The 17155-nt window shown below is 46.0% G+C and overlaps 2 protein-coding genes across 2 annotated transcripts in view; one reads left to right on the forward strand and one right to left on the reverse strand.

Annotated features, from left to right (window-relative positions):
• The window catches only part of TBXAS1 (thromboxane A synthase 1), a 139558-nt gene extending 139151 nt beyond the window's left edge, over positions 1–407 (forward strand). The window contains exon 13 of the mRNA XM_053656614.1: positions 163–407. Within this exon, the coding sequence (XP_053512589.1) occupies positions 163–237 (75 nt within the window). The 3' untranslated portion in view covers positions 238–407. The remainder of the gene's footprint in view (positions 1–162) is intronic.
• A 2476-nt stretch (positions 408–2883) lies between these two features.
• Positions 2884–17155, reverse strand: part of PARP12 (poly(ADP-ribose) polymerase family member 12) — a 38498-nt gene continuing 24226 nt past the window's right edge. Inside the window, exons 8-12 of the mRNA XM_037138767.2 lie at positions 13272–13368; positions 8431–8506; positions 6300–6427; positions 5268–5419; positions 2884–3965 (exon numbers count right to left, since the gene is read on the reverse strand). Coding sequence (XP_036994662.2) covers positions 3598–3965; positions 5268–5419; positions 6300–6427; positions 8431–8506; positions 13272–13368 — 821 coding nt within the window. The 3' untranslated portion in view covers positions 2884–3597. The remainder of the gene's footprint in view (positions 3966–5267; positions 5420–6299; positions 6428–8430; positions 8507–13271; positions 13369–17155) is intronic.

A 17155-nucleotide genomic window follows, 5' to 3' on the forward strand; every position in this document is an offset into this window, starting at 1 on the left:
TAACGTGGGCTCCACAGGTCCTGCTGCGGAGGTTGTTGCGCTCAGTCCTGGCCCAGCTACCCCTCAGTCCTCAGCCAATATTCCACAAGCCCGAGTCAGGCCCAGTTCCGAGGAAGTTTTCCTGTAGATGTGGTTAACTGTGGTATTTTAATCCCGTTTTAGGTTCCACTGCAACTAGAATCCAAATCTGCCCTAAGTCCAAAAAACGGCGTCTACATCAAGATTATCCCCCGCTGACACAATCCATTACAAGGATATCTTCTAATTCAAGGAAAAACCTGGTGGAAATTCAGATTGGGAGGCGGGGGGAACATTACCTAATTGATATTAGTGCCTGGGCATACAAGTATAAAAAAAGGTCATTTACATAACATTTCCAAATGCTTAATAAATGTTTGTTACACTGAGTTTTGACTTTGCAATGGTGTTGGAGAGACTGACCCACCTTTCTCAATAAGGAATTGGTGATAAATAAGCAAAACCGTAGTTTTGACAAAACGACAGAACCTGGGGTTTTGAAAGTAGTGTCAGCCTCAGGGAGGAAGAAATCTACAGCACAGGGGACACAGGGACAGTCTGGTGAGCTGTCCTGATGGTACCAACTCACGGGCGGCCTTTTCAGCTTCTGGTGCTTTGTGGTGTTTGACTTAGTGACATCCATCAGAAACTCAACTTCAAAAGTGGTTTGAAGTTTTACTATGCTTTAATACTTCTAGGTAGGGTAATACCAACTTTGTTTCAATGCCCAGAAAAGTGACAGAGGGTGAAGTGTACTTTTTCTTTTTAATAGCATCATTTCTTGATTTTGATCAAAGAACCACAAACACCGTGAATTCTGGTGAAGGTGATTATATGGCTGAGAAGTTCATTCCCAGCACGGCCCAGCCCTGGCTGCTGCACACCCACGAGGAATCCCCGCCAACCCATCACATGGCCCTCTCACAGGCTTGCTGCTGCCACCTGCTCACCTGTGCCCCTTTGACGTGCCCAGGCCAGGGCTCAGACTCACTGGAAAAAGTCCTCCATTCCCAATCCTGCCTCCCCATGGCCAGCACAGAACCTCATCCTGCAGAAGGGCCCAACCGAGCACCTGGCACCCCCAGCCCATCCGCTCCATTGTCTCCTCTCACCTTCTCCATCCAGGTGGTCACCACTGTCAGACACAGCAGTGAGGCTTCCTAAACAAGCTAGAATCGCTGGACTCCCCTTCACACTTTTTCAATCCACATCCTCATGCTGTTTAAATCTCACTGTTCACACACAACACCAACAAACATGAAGCAGGAAGCGGCAGGAAATGGTAACGACTGGGTCCTCCACAAAACCCTTCACGAAGCTGTATCCTAGCTGGGCCTCATGGCAACTTCTTGGCTCTCTCTCTCACACACACACACATGTACCCACCCTGGAGCCCACTCTACATCTTTGCATTAAGTCAAGGTCATTTTGACTTCTTCCCCTCACAATGCCCACCCCGACCTGTGCCCACAGGAACAGCCCCCCTCACCCCCATACCCACCCTACTGCCTGGCCACGTGGACTCTATTTCTCTCTCAAATTTCCAGTCCAAGTTGTGGCTCTTCCTGACTTGCTTTCTCAAAGGTCAGCAAATCCATTGCGTCTGCAGTCCTCATAGTTTACTTGGCTTGAGCATTTGATCATCTCCCACCCCAGGTTCCTCTTGCCATCCTTCCCACCTACACTTCCAAATGGGCCATTCCTGCTTCCCACTCCTCAGCTCGCAGCAGCCAGATGGTTAAAAGCACAGGATCAGTATATCTACACTTAAGACTTGGCAGGCAAGCACCGGTTGAATGGTTCTCCGACACCCCTTGGGCCTCTGACCTACATGGTAAGAACGAGCAACCTAACCAGAAAGCAATGCATGAACTTTCAGGATGTATCAGAATGTGGGGAAATATTTAAGGGGGCTCTGAAAATCGTATCATATACAACTAGATAAGGCAGTAATGTCATAGCTTTTTTCTGGTTATTTAACTCAGTTCTCTTCTGGCTTGACTGGCTGACTTGTATCAAGTTCCCAATCACTCTTTCCTCATTTCAAAGATGGAAAAAGAGCTTGGATCTGAGAACTATAGGACAAACCAATGCAACTGGAGGCATCCTGTGGAGAGTGAACACACTGTATTAAGAAGGGTACAGGTGAGGACAGAAGCCTGTTGCAGAGGACTGAACCCAGAGAACAATGGGTATAATACCCAGGAGGGGGCAGATGGCCTCATAATGTGGGGACACCCTGCCAGCCCCTCTGCTCCTGGCCCAGAGCCAACCAGCGCCCAGCAGAGATTCCATAACCTGCTGTGTGTGGAAGACACGCACAGGACACACCCCCCTCCTCCATGTCCACAACACAGTCTGCTCCACAGTGATTCTGAGCTTTGTGGGGCTTGGAACTAATGAGTGGGGGAAAGAAAAAGTACCAAGATGTAACTCCTGCAAATTTAACTGAAATGTATGACCATGTGACCATATTGTTGGAGCCCCTCCTAAGGCTGTGGAAGGGGCCCCAACAAGTGAGGGCCCTAAACTTCCAGCGTCATCAAAAATCTAATGCAGCTCTGGCTGGTGTGGCTCTGGATTGAGCTCGAGCTGCAAACCAAAGGATCGCCAGTTCAATTCGCAGTCAGGGAACATGTCTGGGTTGCGGGCCAGATCCCCAGTAAGGGGCACACAAGAGAAAACCACACATTGATGTTTCTCTCCCTTTCTCCTTCCCTTCCCCTCTCTAAAAAAACAAAAATAAAAAAATCTACTGCAGCACCTCCAGTGCCAGTAACAGGGTCTCTGTTATATTCCAACACCTGTATCCAGCAAGAACTCAATACACAGATGTTGAAGAACAGGCTTCAGTCACCACCCATGTGAGATAAACATTATTTTATTTCCATACTCTACTGTGACAATTGCAGCACGGTCATTAAAATCCCAGGAGACATAAAACCCATAAGCGGAGGGTGTCCCGTACACTTAGGAGATGCTGAGAGGAACATTCATGGGCTGATCCCATGACCAAGGGTAACCGTCAGGGGCTCAATGACACCCCACTGTAGCCACTTGTCTGATAATGTAATATGTGGAGCAATTTCAAGGCCAGACGCCCAGGAGAAGCAGCATGAGAGCTGCTGAGATTAGAGACAGAGCAACAGACACAATGACTGTACCTCCTTAGCCCACAAGACAGGTTTTCCTGAACCCTGGGCTTTCTGACCAAAAAAATAGAACAAGATGCCACTAAGACGCTGCAAAAACAGATCACTGGAGACAGAAATTAAAAATTAAAACCAATCCATAAAATAGTATCTGGAAACTCTGTACCTGGTGCCAATCAGCAGCAAAGTCAACAAAGAGTAAAAAAAAATAAAACAACACCCTAGTAAAAAGCAGTAACGGGCTCACCTACAGGCACTACTGGTCAGCCCACTACTGAGCTCTAAAGGATCTTAAAACCGAAAACTACTGTCAGCAAGAGATTAAGACTATAACTTCATCAAGAAGTCAACATTAAACAGTTCATTAAAAGTGTTTTGTTAAGAAAAAATAATAATTTCAAGGACGAGAAGCTGGAAATCCTTGTGCTCACTGCCGGATACCAAAGAGAGATGCCAAGGAAAAAAGGCTGGAGGCCCCGGCTGCAGGCAGGGGAGTGGCCCCGGCTGCAGGCAGGGGAGTGGCCCTGGCTGCAGGCTTGGAAGTGTACTGGATGATGTACTCTGGGTAAATCTGGTGCTTCTCAAAGATCACAAAGATAGAAGGGTCGGACATGCTGTTCACACAGCTGTCGTAAAAGACGTTGCCCTGGCCCTCCTTGGCTGGGGGGCGGAGAAAGGAGGCGTTGCCTCGGGTGAACTCGCCCACCAGCACCCGAGCCAGGAACATCATGGAGAACTTCGTGTTGGATTTGCTGTAGTGGTGGGAATATGCAGCATCTCGGGCGAAGTAGCTCCCTGCAAGGACATGCACAGGCTTATTAGCTGGATACCGAGAGGACAGCTGCAGCCAGGGAGAAGAGGCTCCAGTGTCTTGTCAACCAGGCGATGCCAATGGCCTCTGCTCCTCTGTCATTGCATCTCCCTCCTGCTCTCCCTCCCTCCTTCTTCAGCCTTCCCTTGTGAAGGACATCAGAGGGGACACCAAACCATGAAAGAAAACTCCTTTCACATTCTGAACCTGTCACTCAAATCATAAGGTTCTCTAGGCATAAGAATACTTAACTCCTCAAATCTGTTCCCTCAGCTATAAAATGGAGCTGTCACGCCTAACCTCATAGGGCTGGTGTGGAAAGTGACCAAGATGCCCTGCGTGGAACCACTCTGGAGACACCAGCAGCTCAATGTATAGAATTATGAACCTTGTCTAACGGGAACCTGAGTTGGAAGCTGCCAGTTACACATCTGGATTTACAGCTGTTCACTGGCTCTCGCCCATCCTGACCCCAGATGCCATTACATCAGACTAAGGCCACCTGTGGACGACTGATGCACTGGAATGGGGGACTGTTGATCATAGTATCACACGGTATGAAACTTTCTGTATTTAGTGATAATCATGTTGTGATGACAGAGATACTGTCCTTTTTCAAGGAAGTGTTACAGGGTGAAGGGCCATGATATATGCCACCTAATTACAAATGGTTCAGAAAAAAATGGGGGAGAATAAAGCCAACATGGCAAAACATTAAAACAGGTGAATTTAGATAAACTTGCACAGGAATTTATGCAGGAGTTTTTAAAAATTGTTTGTGCAACTTTCCTGTAAATTTGAAATTATTTCCAAATACAGTTTAAAAATAAGCAAGAGACAGAGAAACACTCAGAAAATTCACCATATGGCTACAATGGCATGTTTACATGAGTGTATCTGAGGCATTCAGATTTCCATTCTAACAAAGGAGCACAGGGCTGGGCAGGCGCCCTCTTCCCTCTCCCAACTCATGCTTACCATCTCCCAAGGCCTCCACTCCACAGGGGTGCAGGGCCATCACTTGGGGAAGCAAAACCGCAGCCTAAAGCAGGGCCACCCGTGCTCAGACCCTGGGTCAGGCTCCAGTTGCACACAGAGTGAGAGGAAGGATGCCGACAGCTGGGCATCCCCATAGAGGGCCAGGACCATTCCTCACTAAGTATCAACCAGCACATCAGCTTACACTGTCTCCCCACCCCCAACCATGACTTGGCTTTAAAACAGTTTCCTAAGCCCTGGACAGCACAGTGAGGCCAGGTTCAGCTGGTGGCTGCCCTCACCCTTACCTTTGCCATAGTTAGTGCCATGAAGACCGCAGATCCTCCAGTCAAAGTTCTGCTGGCAGATGGCGTCGACGAAATCGTCATCAGTGCCATGGAACAGCTGTCTCTCATCCACCAGCTTCCCTCCATTTTTCTTCTGCATCTGCCCTTTCTGCCTAAAATCACAGGAGAAAAATATGTGCTGGAGGCAAAGGATACTTTGCACCAAATACAGGCTACCTGACCCAAGAACACACATTTTATTAGAAGTGTTCTGAGACCAGGACATACGGATCCAGATCTATGAAATTCGAGCCATGGGCCAGGAAGGGAAAAGGTGGAGCACAGGAACCAGATGCAAAGCGAAGGGAAGCCTTTCCTTCGATAACCGCATGCCTCCAGCAGCGACCTGCACTCCCAAAGCAGACTAGCCTTGGGAAGACGGGCATGCTTTGTCCCCACCACTGTTTCCCCAGGAAGCTTAGCCAGGGGAGCTTGAGGATGCCGTTCAGTGGAGGTCTATCCATCTCCCCTCCTCTGTAAGTTATCCTCACTGGACCCAGAGTACCAGGAGACTGCTCCAACCTTTTGTGGGGAAAGGCCAGCAGAACCCCAGGCCTGCCATGGTGACCTGCTGCACATCTCCTTCACATGGACAAGTGCTCAAGAACATGCTGGCTCTCAGGCACAAAAATGAGGCCCCTGCTCTCTGGCTGTCAGGACAGCAGCTTTAAGTTGCCTGGGGTGTGGGTGGCTTATACTGGACAATCTCATCAATCTTTAGGGAGAACACAAGTACGAGTACTGACTTTATCACTATGGGAGCCTGATTCCCCTCATCTCTCCGATGGAACATGCAGTGCTAAGTTACCAAGATGATGACTTGGGCAAGAAAGTAGGGACATGGTTCCTGATTCTGGCAGCACTGGGTAAGCAGTGGCTACTATCTGGGATTGTCCCTGAAGCCCAGAGCATGTTTACTAAGTTGCTAGCCTACTACATATAGGTGTGAGGGAACAGAGTCACCAGCATGTCAAGAGCAAGCCTCTGACGTACCACTGGTAGACTTCCCAGAGAGCCAGGTTCTGGATGCGCTCAATCTTCTGAACATAGTAGGGCAGTGTACGGTTAAAGAGACTGTAGACCTTCTGATACTCTTCTGAGGAAGAACTGAGGGTGATCAGCTGCAAAGGGCAAAGATTTTAACATTACAATCAAAGTTGGAATATAGATCAATCTCTTCCCAAGGTCACTCCTAAAATGTCAGAATTGCTAAAGTGAGCCCAGATGGTGGTTACCACTCTCCCCTCTGGCCCAAGAAGCAGTCTCTCCAGATGCAGGAGGAGCACAATTTGTGTTCACTATGAAACCTGCCTGAAGGCCAGGAATGCGATGCTTGCATCAGCACCATTGTACGTGTCCCCAGGACCCTGTTCTTCTGACCCCACACATAGTCTACAAGACCGAGCTGGTGGCAATAAAGGTGGAAGACATAGTTTTGGCAGACAGAGGGCAAATGCTGCCATGAGCAGTGGTGCTGTGTGAATGCCCCACATCGCATGTGCTGATGGAAAGGCCAGGCTGGCAGATGAGCACATGGCAACTCAGGAGCATGGCCAATAAGACCTTCTCCCAGAGCCCACTTCTCCCTTAGCCTCTTGCTCTGGGAAAGAGCACTTCTGATGGGCCCGGAGGGGCCGCTGACCAAGGGCAGCCAACTGTCACACAGAGTGACAATGTACAAATTCCTGCATTTGCAGCCTGGACCATATAATCAGCCTCCTTATTCCCAGCGCCTTGAGGCTTTAGCCAGTGACAGACCATTTCAGGATCTCTGGGGAGCCCCTCTACACCATCCCCTTCCCCCACCCCAAGTGCAGCCTTACAGTAATCACCTCAACACCCCCACCCCAAAGATGCTATGATTAGGCTTTGGCATGTCCATGGGTCTCCCGCACTCAAATCTTGACTCTGGTTTCTCTGCTCCCATCTATCTCATGGAAGCTGCCAAGCTCCTCTCCCTCAAGTATGGAAGCCAGCCTGATCCTTCCAAACCAGAGATCCTCATGGTCTCCCTTACCTGTCACAGCTGTTGCTTGGTCCAATGACCAAGGCACTCCGCATCATAGCCCTCACCTCTCTCCCGTTCCCCATTTCTCTGCACACCCTACATGCAAGACATGCCTGACACCCCATGTCCTGACCTGGGCTACTTTGCACGTAGTACCCGTCAACCTGTATGTTCTCCCACCTTTGCCTGACAAAGCACCAGCCATCCTTTAGATTTGGACCCAGTGACACCTTCCCTGATCCCCTCAATACAGTCGCCTTGTCCTGACATTTGAGTGCTACTGTCAACTCACCCAGCCTTTCACACATCTTGCCTGTGCTGCTGATGTCTGAAAGTTTGGCTGAGCCTGACAAGTCCTCCCAGGGCAGTGACACAGTCATGCTGTAAAAGCTGGTCTGCAACATGCTTGGCAAGAAGCCAGCTGTCAGGGGCGAGTGTGAGCCCCACATGGGTGGGGCGGTGCTGGGCTGTGGCCTGGGTAGTCTACTGAGTTCTACGCGGCTCCAAATTTTGACAGCTCCTAAACGAGCTGCTGAACTGAATCTTCCTTTTCTTATCTTGTATTATCTAGCACCTTCTGACAGAAGTTTTCATTCTAGGTGTCCCTCATCATGCCCAAACTAGCCCATTGTTTCTTTTCCTTTCTTGTTTAGAACTAATACTTATTGGCTGAGCCCAGCTGTTGAGCTTTCTACAAAATTTTCCTCTCTAGAAAATTCCCAGGATGAGAACTAAGGGGGGTGGAAATGGGAGGGAGGTGGGGAGCAAGGGGCGGGGGAGGCTGGGATGGGAAAAATAGACAAAAAACTGTACTTGAAAAATAACTAAATAAAATTAAAAAAAAAAAAAGAAAAGAAAATTCCCAGCTTATCGTCCTCTATCCATAACACATCCTCTCCTCTCAGGACCACAGTCATCTCCCGGGTGGGAGCTAGGTGGGCTCCAGCCTTAAAATCTTAAGGCCTGAAAAACAAAAACCCCACATATACCTCTTCCCCCTCCCTCACGAGCCCTGGCCTCACAGCTTCTGGTGGTGGAGAAAACAACAGAGTTGCTCATACTCACCTATCTCCAAGAACACTCTCCTCCCAGCCCAAGGAAACGCGAGTCCCATACCTTAAAGCCAGAGTCTGGCAGGGCTGAGGGGTCCCAATGGTCTGGGATGTTCTTTGGGCCTTGAAACTTGACATTGCTATAAAATGTAAACAAAAACACTAAGACATTTAGTTCTCAGACATAAGCAGACTACCACAGGTGGCCTCCACTAATACCACCAGTCTTGAGTCTCAGAGCCTCGTTTGTAAAAGCAGGGACAAAGAGAGGGAGCACATGAGCATACTATCCACCTTATGAGAGCACTTTATCTTTGCCTAAGTGGCCCAAACTGAAACAGTGAGGCTTGAGAGATCCATTTCTCACCTGTATCCCAACTCCTGCCAAAACGGAGAGAGAATATGATTAAAGCAACACACACAGACCCTTGTCCATTATTTTGAAATTCAAAAAACTCTGAAACTTGTATTAAAGAGCTCTAAATTATTATTACAAATAGCCTCAATGAAGTGTAACTGACATATAAAATCAAAACATGTGAAAATTCATTTGGCAGAACTTTAACTTGAACTGATGAGAGGCTACTTGTGGTCTCTATAGATCTTTCCTAAAGTGGCTATGCATATTTTTACTGCAGAAATATTAATTGCAGTGTGTCATGCCATACAAGCAGCACATGATGTTTCTAAAACCAAAAATAAGTAAAAACTGAGTTCTAAAAGACATGTGGCCCGACGGGTTTAGGAATAAGGACCAAAACACTAATTCCAAATCACTGCTAATCAGTTTCAGAATGCTCTGTTCTTCCTACACTAGATCTACCTTCTGTTTCTGCTGGCATGAGACCTTCATCCTCAGCCTCAGTGAACTCCCACAGATAACATTCCCAGGAAAGCAGCACAATTTAAAATAACTAAGCAGAGCCCCATGAGCAATAACCATCCAGAAACAGACTCACAAAGAATTAAGTTGCTGAAATTATCAGGTACAGTATAAAACAACTATTCTATGTTTAAAGAAATAAAAGAAAAACTAAAATTATGAAAGGAAAAGGAAACTATAAAAAAACATGGAGGATGTGAAAAAGAACCAAAGAGAACTTCTAAAAATAAAAAATACAATCTTTGATAGTAAGAGTTTAATGGACATGCTCACTAGCAGATCAGATCACCTGAGAATGAGTGGGCTGAATGATATGGGAAATGAAATTCTGCAGAATATGGCCCACGGCGAGGAGACAAAATACAAGGAAGAAGCTAAGATGTGGAGAACAGAGTGAGAATGACTGAATCTGGCTGGGACCTAACTAAAATCCAAAGAGAGGACAGAGAAGAGTGTGGAGGCAATATCCATAGAGAACTAATGAGATGGGCCAACTCACATCTTCAAGAAACCCAAAGAATCGGCAACAGGATAAATAAAAACACATACCCAGACATGCAGTAGTGGGAATCCATAACACCAAGACAAACAGAAAATCTTAAAAGTAACCAAAGGGAAAAAAGAGTAATTCAGGCAAAGAAGTCCAGTTACACAGCTGATTTCTCCAAAGCATCAATGAAAGCCAGAAGACAGTAGAGTGGCACTGTTAATGTTCTAAGAGAGGGCTTCCGGCCAAGATGGAGGTGTAGGTGGAAACACTGTGCCTCCTCGCACAACCAAGTTTAAAGACAACAAAGTTTTAGTAACAAAAATGCAACCAAAACACAGAAAATTGAAATGTATGGAAGTCTGACAACAACGAACCATTCAGCCAGACCAGTAAGAAGGGCAGAGTCAGCGGCTGGCAGAGCAGGGTCACACAGGAAAAAGCGGCCAGACTGATCCATGCACGCAGGCGGCGGTTGGCAGATCCCAGGTGTGGGGTGGCAATGGGTGGACCCAGTGAGGATGCAAGGTGGCTGGCTGACCACGGTCACACAGCCATGCGCAGATAAACCAGGCGAAAGAGTAAGCAGTGAGACAGACTACGCAGGCCAGGGCCCCAGTGACAGGAATTAAAGCCTAAAAGCCCCGACTGCAAAAACTTTCGGGGCTGAGGTGCCAGGAGAAGCTCTCATCCTCAAAGAGTTTCTTGGAGAGATGCACAGGGTCCTGGAGGATGCACGAGCCCACACATCCGGGAAATAGCACCAGAGGGGCCCAGTTTGCTTGCGGGAAGCAGCAGAGGGGACCAAAACCTGAGAGAGAGCAGAACAAACGCCACTGCCCCTCTCTGACCCCACCCCCACATAAAGCGTCACAACCCAGTGACTAGGTCACCCTGCCCTGGTGAACACCCAAGGCTCCACTCCTCATACATACCAGATGTGAACAGACCAAAACATTATGGCTCAAGAAGAACAGCTCAAAGCCCCAGAGTCAATACTTCTAAGCAACCAAGAGATAGCCAACCTATCAGATGCACAGTTCAAAACACTGGTGATCAGGATCCTCACAGAACTGGTTGATTTTAGTCACAAATTAGAGGAACATATGAAGGCTAAATGCACAGGAAACCAATAGTGATGGAAAAGAAACTGGGGCTCAAATCAAGAGAGTGGACCAGAAGAAAAAAATGACCAAACAGAAAAGGATGAAGAAACAAGAATTCAAAAATATGAGGAGAGGCTTAGGAGAGGCTCCAGGACATCTTTAAACGTTCCAACAAATGAATTATAGGGGTACCAGAAGGGGAAGAGGAAGCCACAAGTGGAAAACTTACTTGAACAAATAATAAAGGAGAACTTCCCCAATCTGACAAAGGAAATAGACTTTCAGGAAATCCAGGAAGCTCAGACAGTCCCAAAGAAGTTGGACCCAAGAAGGAACACACCAAGGCACATCATCATTACATTAGCCAAAATTAAAATGAAGGAGAGAATCCTAGAAGCAGCAAGAGATAAGGGGACAGTCACCTACAAAGGAGTTCCCATCAGACTGTCAGCAGATTTCTCAAAAGAGACCTTACAGGCAAGAAGGGGCTGGAAAGAGAGTATTCCAAGTCATGAAATCCAAAGACCTACAACCAAGATTGTTCTATCCAGCAAAACTTTCATTTAGAATGGAAGGACAGATAAGGTGCTTCTCAGATAAGATCAAATTCAAGGAGTTCATCATCACCAAGCCCTTATTATATGAAATGTTAAAGGCACTTATCTAAGAAAAAGAAGTGAAAAAAACATGAACAGTTTTTAAAAGGACAGCAAACTCCAGTTATTAACAACCACACGTAAAACCAAAGCAAACTAAAAGGACAGCTAGATCAGGAGTGGAAACATAGAAATGAAGATCTCAAGGAGGGTTAGCAACAGGGGAGTGGGAGGAGGAGAAGGGGGGAGAAGGCACAGAAAATAAGTAGCATAGATGGTAGATAGAAAATAGATGGGGGGGCAAAAATAGTATGGGAAATATAGAATTTAAAGAACTTGTGACACATGGTCATTAACTAAAGGGGGGGTAATGGTGGGGATGGGGGGTAGGGTGGAGGGGAATAAAGGGGAGGAATAGAACACCTCTAATGGCATAATCAATAAAAAAATTAAATTTAATTTAATTTAAAAATAAGGCAAAAAAAAGTAACAATTGTGTAACTTCCAAACTAGTGGAAGGTAAAAAAATAACAAAAAATATCCAAAAGAACATAAGGAAATAATAAGACCCAGTCACATGAATAAAGCATTCTATGGAAGATGGAAGGACAGTAAGGAACTAACCCAATACATGATGTGTAAATGCCATTTTGAACTTTCCCTTAAACAACTCTGACCCTGTTAACTGTTATACAATGAATAGAGAACTTGTTTCTGAAAATGACCAAGCCTAAGAGTCCCAGATGGCCACAGGCACCCAAGCAGAAGGGCCTGCTGGAGTTATGACAACTAGCTCCTATCACACAGGTTAGAAGGAAGAAGCACACACTTCACTGCATCAACCTGTATGAGTCTCAGGTTACAGCACAAGCAGATTTTGAATCACTCATATCTTAGTCTGAATTTGATTTCAAAAACACAAAAAATAAAACACCACTTTTAGTTCTGATGGTGTGGCATCTGCTTAGGGTCCCTTGCAGACTAAGCTGGTGATTACAAGAGATCCAGTCTCAGAAACAAAGTCAGACACTGTTCCAAACTGTGCCTAGGGTACGCTCTGGAGACGGAAGAGTCAGAAATGACTTCCAGAAGTAGGAGTCGTCACAGCTCACCAAAATTCTAAATCCAGAAGCAATACACAGAGGACACTGATACATTTAACTAAAAAAATAAAATAAGTATTTGTGTGATAAAATAGTTCATACACAAAGCCAAAAGACAAATAAACCAAGGGAAAATATTTTCAATTTATATAAAAGGGTTAATATTCCTGGTAGATAAAAAGGCTCTTCTATTTAAGAAAAATACCAAAAGGTTGATAGAAAAATAGACAAAAAGACAGAGTCCACAGAAAGAGAAAGGCAAATGCCCCTTATGCATTAAGAAAAACAGTAAGCCTTACATACAACAAAGAGCAAATTAAAATGCACTGATACACCTTTCCCCACCTATGAGAATGGCAAAAATTTAAGAGTTTAACCGTTCTGTTGGCAAAGTCAAGAAAAACTGACACCTCTTACATTCTGGGACTAGCATAATGGCTCAACCCCCATAAAGAGGCACTTGCACTGACCCTGTAGGACTCCAACCTGATGGCCCACCTCCACAGCATGAAACAGCATATACACCAGATCACTTTTTGTGGCACTACACTTGTAACCGAGGAAGATCAAGGGCCAGGCTGAGAAACCTCAGACACGGAGGGTGCTGGGGCACTCGGTTCACAGCCGCAAATCTCTTTAATGCTTTAGGCAGCTGAGGTTTTCTGTACGCAGCAGAGCACACCCCAACCGATACACACAGTAAGTGACTAGTTCTCCAAACGCCAATTACCTGGTTTGCTTCACCTTCACGTCCTGAGGAGATATGTATTTGGGTCTTCGACAAACCTTCCTTGATGTGCCAAAGGCCAGGTTTTTCTGACTAAAATCTGAAAAAAATACACACAAAGAGGATGGCAGTGTTTTATAAACAAATTAAATGGGTTGAAAAGGTATTGCAAATGTACAAAGCCAGAATCAGACTGTTAAAAATAAGGCAGTTTTACCCATTTCAAATATTCATAAGAAAATAGGAATCCTTAGGAGACTGAGTTTAATGAATACATGAATGATTAGTAATTGACATATCAATTATACATGAGTGCTTTTAAATTGTTCCTTCCAATCCTGTTTAAACTATTATTTTGCTTAGCAAATTTTCCCAGTTTGGATATAAAAAAGCTTCAGCCCAGCCTGAGACTGAATTATCACATCTTGAGCCAGTGGGATTTAGAATTAATATAATAATTTTACTCTTACGACTTTTCTTTCTTAGAATAAACTGACTCTGTAGTAGTATTTCTCAACCTTGTAAAACCTGTTCCATCTTTAATAAACAAATTTCTTGACTCATATCCATCCCTAAGATCCTCACATTCATCCTGAGGGTTAAAGGGACACCAACCCTTGAGTTGAAAAACTACAGGTACCTCCTACAGTCAGATTACATGTCCCCACCTACCAAGAAAACCCTGTCAAGTCCGACTTTATAAACCTACAGTACACTATTTTTTATTTAAAAAGCATTTTAATACTAATTTGTCTCTACTTATAACTTACCTCACTGCATTTGAGGCATGTGTCCCCTATGCTACTGCCCAGGTGGTCGTCAAGATCAGGCACTCCTGGGGGTCACTCCATGTTCTAGTGAGAGCCCAGCCTTCGGACCCTGCTACTACAACCCCTCCTGTTACCCACTGCTCAACCTCTCATCAATATACTCTGCACATTTTATTAACTGTTGACTAACATTGTGTTGAATCTTAAGTGGGATTTTTACTAATGAAATTAAAAGTTACTCAACATGCGGACTGGCTAAATATGTGGGACCCGTCCCCTATCCTCCCATGGACAGAATGAAGTGAGGCCTTTTCCCTAATATGCCCTTAAAGAGGACACATGAGGTTAAGTCCCTAAGCAAGCCCTGCCTATGCAGACTCTGTCTGACTGGAGCCAGCTAACAAATGTTAGAATTCAGCCTCTAGAATCTTGCTATTTGTCTTGAGTCACTCTTCTGTAACAGGAGTCCCTAAAAACAGCTGAATCTTCCCTGATCCTACAAAACAAGTCACTTTGATACAGGGTGCAGCCAGAGGGGGCCTCCAAAAAAGATTTGGAATGGTGTCCAGAATTCAAAGGGTATAGGAATATTGGAGAGATATATAAGATGTCCTCACCACCCCCCCACACACACAGGGGGAAGGGACTATGGAGCAGGGCCATTGAGAACTGTTTTGCATAGCAACAGTTTTGCAGCTAACCTCTAGAATGGCCATTTAACATATCTATAACCTTTAACTGGTTTCATAGATATGTTAAATAGCTGTGGCCATGCTCTGAGCCAGGAAGAAGGGAGTGGCTTCTACCCAAGATGTAACTAGGGGCAGATCCCCCAGTTACAGCGCCTGTGTGAGAGCTTGGAATTGATAGGCTCCAAGATATGGGGTGATACCTGCCCAGACTAATGATGGCAGCCCAGTAAAGCTGAGAGGGTATGAGAGTCCTGGCAGGTGTAACTGATTGTAGGAGGAGTCGGAAATGGGGCTGCAAAGGAGGATGGGTGCAGAGATTTAAACCAAGATGCGGCAGCCATTGAAGGGAGCGAGCCACATGGTCTCAGCTGTTACGATCCCCTCTTGCTGAGGTGAAGGGAGTGAGCCACATGGTCTCAGCTGTTAAGATCCCCTCTGGCCGAGGTGAAGAGGAGAGAGAACCATGCAGTTTTGGCCAGAGTGCAGACCCCTGCAGCCAGATGACAAGGAGAGCTACATGATTTCAGCAGAGTAAGAATCCCCTGTTGGCCAGGTAAAGAGGGAGCCATGTGGTTTTGGATGGGTGCAGACCCCCTCTTTCCCAGGTGAAAGGGAAAAACCTCGCAGCTTGCCAGAATGGAGATCCCTGCAGCCAGGTGAAGAAGAAAGCCACATGCTTTTGGTGGAGTGCAAACCCCTGCAGCTTTGGTAGAAGAGGCCCACGCGGCTTTGGGATGCCCCCTTTGGCCGCGTGGCCTGGAAAGCAGGAGAGACTTTGACTAGAACTGTGTACAAAGAACTCTTGCCAGTAGACCATAAGAGGGTACCACAGTACTTTGGATTAACTGGAGATCCTGCCTGCACAGTGACACAGCTGACGGTACCAGTGGCCTGCAACACAGACGTGTGCTCTTTTCCTGACTTACGGTACCCAGAATTGGGACAGTGGGAGAAGGGAGCGCTGTGTGGGTGTAGGTGTACAACCTAAAGGACTTTGATATTTTAATAGAGGCATTAGGCCTAAATAGCATTAAATAAACAGTTTGTTTCCTTTTCACAAATCTCTGGCATTGAGAAATGTCTTTCCAATTGGCGGCGGACAGAAGAGCCCAGTACATTTTAGTATTTTGTTTTTGGAGGGGCCCCTGTTGCATAGCAGTTTTCGGCATCCCTAGGTGGGCCGAATATTCGGACCTCGGACCTCTTGTTCGGTAACAACTTGGCCTATCGTGTGTTTCTTAAATGTATTTGTTTCCTAATAAATATTTAGTTAATAAATGTGAGTGGTGTAATAGCCATCACTAGCGGAAACATACAGACGGCCGTTAGGCATCTGCAGTTCCTGGAACTGGGTAATGAACAAACATCCAGGAACGTTCAGGTTCAAACAAAATTCTAGCCAAATAAGGAAACTAACCAGGGCCCGCCAGAAAATGCCCGCCAGCAGCAGCACCCACCAATCAGGGACCTTCGCCGTTTTCAACTTAGCCAATAGCTAACTGCCACATCTGCTTCTGTAAGCCCGAGCTTGCTTGCTCCGCTCTATAAAAGCCCCGTAGTCTGTAAGCCAGGAGCGACTTCCATCTGGTAGCTCTGGGTAGCTACGTGGCTCCGGTCACATCTGGGAAGTTTGCCCCTGCGCAGGTAAAGCTTGGCCAAAGATTTTTTTATTTGATCCCTTGGCAAAAATTAAATTCTTTTAAACTAATTTTTGGCTCCGAGAGTGTGTATACACCCGCCGGTTGTTTACAACAAGTGGCAGATTTGGGTCCAAAACTTGCTTTCATTATACCTTGTAAGTGAGGTTGTGAGGGTAAAAGTTAAATAATTCCAAGCTTCTTCTGTGGCTACTGTTGTCCAACAACAATGACAACGACAACCACCACCACCACCACACTGTCCATCCAGGTGAGCCTGAGGCAGTCGGTGGTGAACATGCCTTTCCTGCAGTCTATAGTCAACTGCATGCCTGTGCTCCACCCTCCATCTGACTTTCTGTTCTGTGCCCTGGAGGTGCTGGGTTGAGTGAAATCAAAGTTCCATCTGACAATGTGGATTTGTTTTGATATTCCCCAGGTATTTCAACAAATTATTTCAAACTAGCTATCAGATGGGTGATCATTATATAGACCTGATATTCAGGGCCGTCCCCACTTTTATTATGCTGCATCTCTCTCACTGTCCCTTTTGGGGACCTTGTGTTTATCAGACTGGATTGGTTGATATTTGCCCACAGATGCTCAAGGCTGGTAAACAGTTCCCACTGAAGAACAGACATTTTCAGATCCCTGTAAGGGCCCATAGAGGCAGCAGCCACTCTACCTTAAGCAAAACTACCAGTGCTACAAACCACAAGCAAAAACAACTAGCTAAAAGCAAGTAGTTAAAGCGGCTTTAGGGTAATTCACTAAAGACACTTTACTGC

Source organism: Artibeus jamaicensis, unplaced genomic scaffold (genome assembly GCF_021234435.1).
Source record: "Artibeus jamaicensis isolate MK-2021 breed Jamaican fruit bat unplaced genomic scaffold, CSHL_Jam_final scaffold_2172, whole genome shotgun sequence".
Lineage (NCBI taxonomy): Eukaryota > Metazoa > Chordata > Mammalia > Chiroptera > Phyllostomidae > Artibeus > Artibeus jamaicensis.